This window comes from Opisthorchis viverrini (genome assembly GCF_000715545.1).
Source record: "Opisthorchis viverrini unplaced genomic scaffold opera_v5_128, whole genome shotgun sequence".
NCBI lineage: Eukaryota > Metazoa > Platyhelminthes > Trematoda > Opisthorchiida > Opisthorchiidae > Opisthorchis > Opisthorchis viverrini.
The window spans coordinates 923081-923906 of NW_008751782.1; the positions used below are offsets into that span (position 1 = coordinate 923081).

At 53.3% G+C, this 826-nt stretch overlaps 2 protein-coding genes across 2 annotated transcripts in view; one reads left to right on the forward strand and one right to left on the reverse strand.

The window, feature by feature from the left end:
* Positions 1-826, forward strand: part of T265_06214 (hypothetical protein) — a gene marked incomplete at both ends in the record, with an annotated part of 78800 nt that overhangs the window by 4487 nt on the left and 73487 nt on the right. The window lies entirely within an intron of this gene.
* Positions 205-826, reverse strand: part of T265_06213 (hypothetical protein) — a gene marked incomplete at both ends in the record, with an annotated part of 21073 nt that continues 20451 nt past the window's right edge. Inside the window, one exon of the mRNA XM_009171421.1 lies at positions 205-768. Coding sequence (XP_009169685.1) covers positions 205-768 — 564 coding nt within the window. The remainder of the gene's footprint in view (positions 769-826) is intronic.

The window sequence follows — 826 nt, forward strand, 5'->3', positions numbered from 1 at the left end:
CACATTAGACGGCGTTATTGTTGGTTTCTACTACACCACGACGTTGCGGAGTTTTGCCGGCACTGCTCAGCGTGTGCGACAACGAAGGCCCCCGCTATAACCCCCGAGCACATGGTCGACTACTTAAATAAATGGTGTGAAACTGTGCCTGTGAAGCAACAAGATGCCCGTTCGATCGCGCCAGTGATAATCTCTGAGTGGGTATCACGCTATGGGGTACCAGTCATTCTCCACTCTGATCAGGGCCCAGCCCTTGAGAGCCACTTGCTGCGGGAAATATGTGCATTCCTGGGGATCCATAAAACGAGGACAACACCGTACCACCCAGAGGGGAGCGGTCTGGTGGAACGCACCAACAGAACCATAAAGAAAATACCACCCTCGTGGATCGTTACGAAGGGGAACGGTGGGACGAACACATTCCGCCATGTATGCTGGCCTATCGAGCAACCACGAGCGAGTCGACAGGTTATGCACCGGCATTTTTACAACTCGACCACGACCTCCGAATACCTTCAGACGCAGACACGCCTGTGGTTCCTGCAGACCTGGTTGGCAGTAACGAATACGCCCGGTCACTCCAAGAACGCCTGTCCGCGGCACTACAGATCGTCCGTGCAAACATCGGACATGCGCAGCAACACCAGGAAACTGTGTACGACCGCAAATCACGCGGACCTCTGCACGAAGTAGGCAACTTTGTGCCTCTACACCGGCCGAAACCACCACCGGGTGCGACCGCAAAATTCCATCACATGTGGAAAGGACCTTAAGTTATCGTTATTAAGAGGCCAAATAACACCTATGTCATTCGTGACTCTTCTAA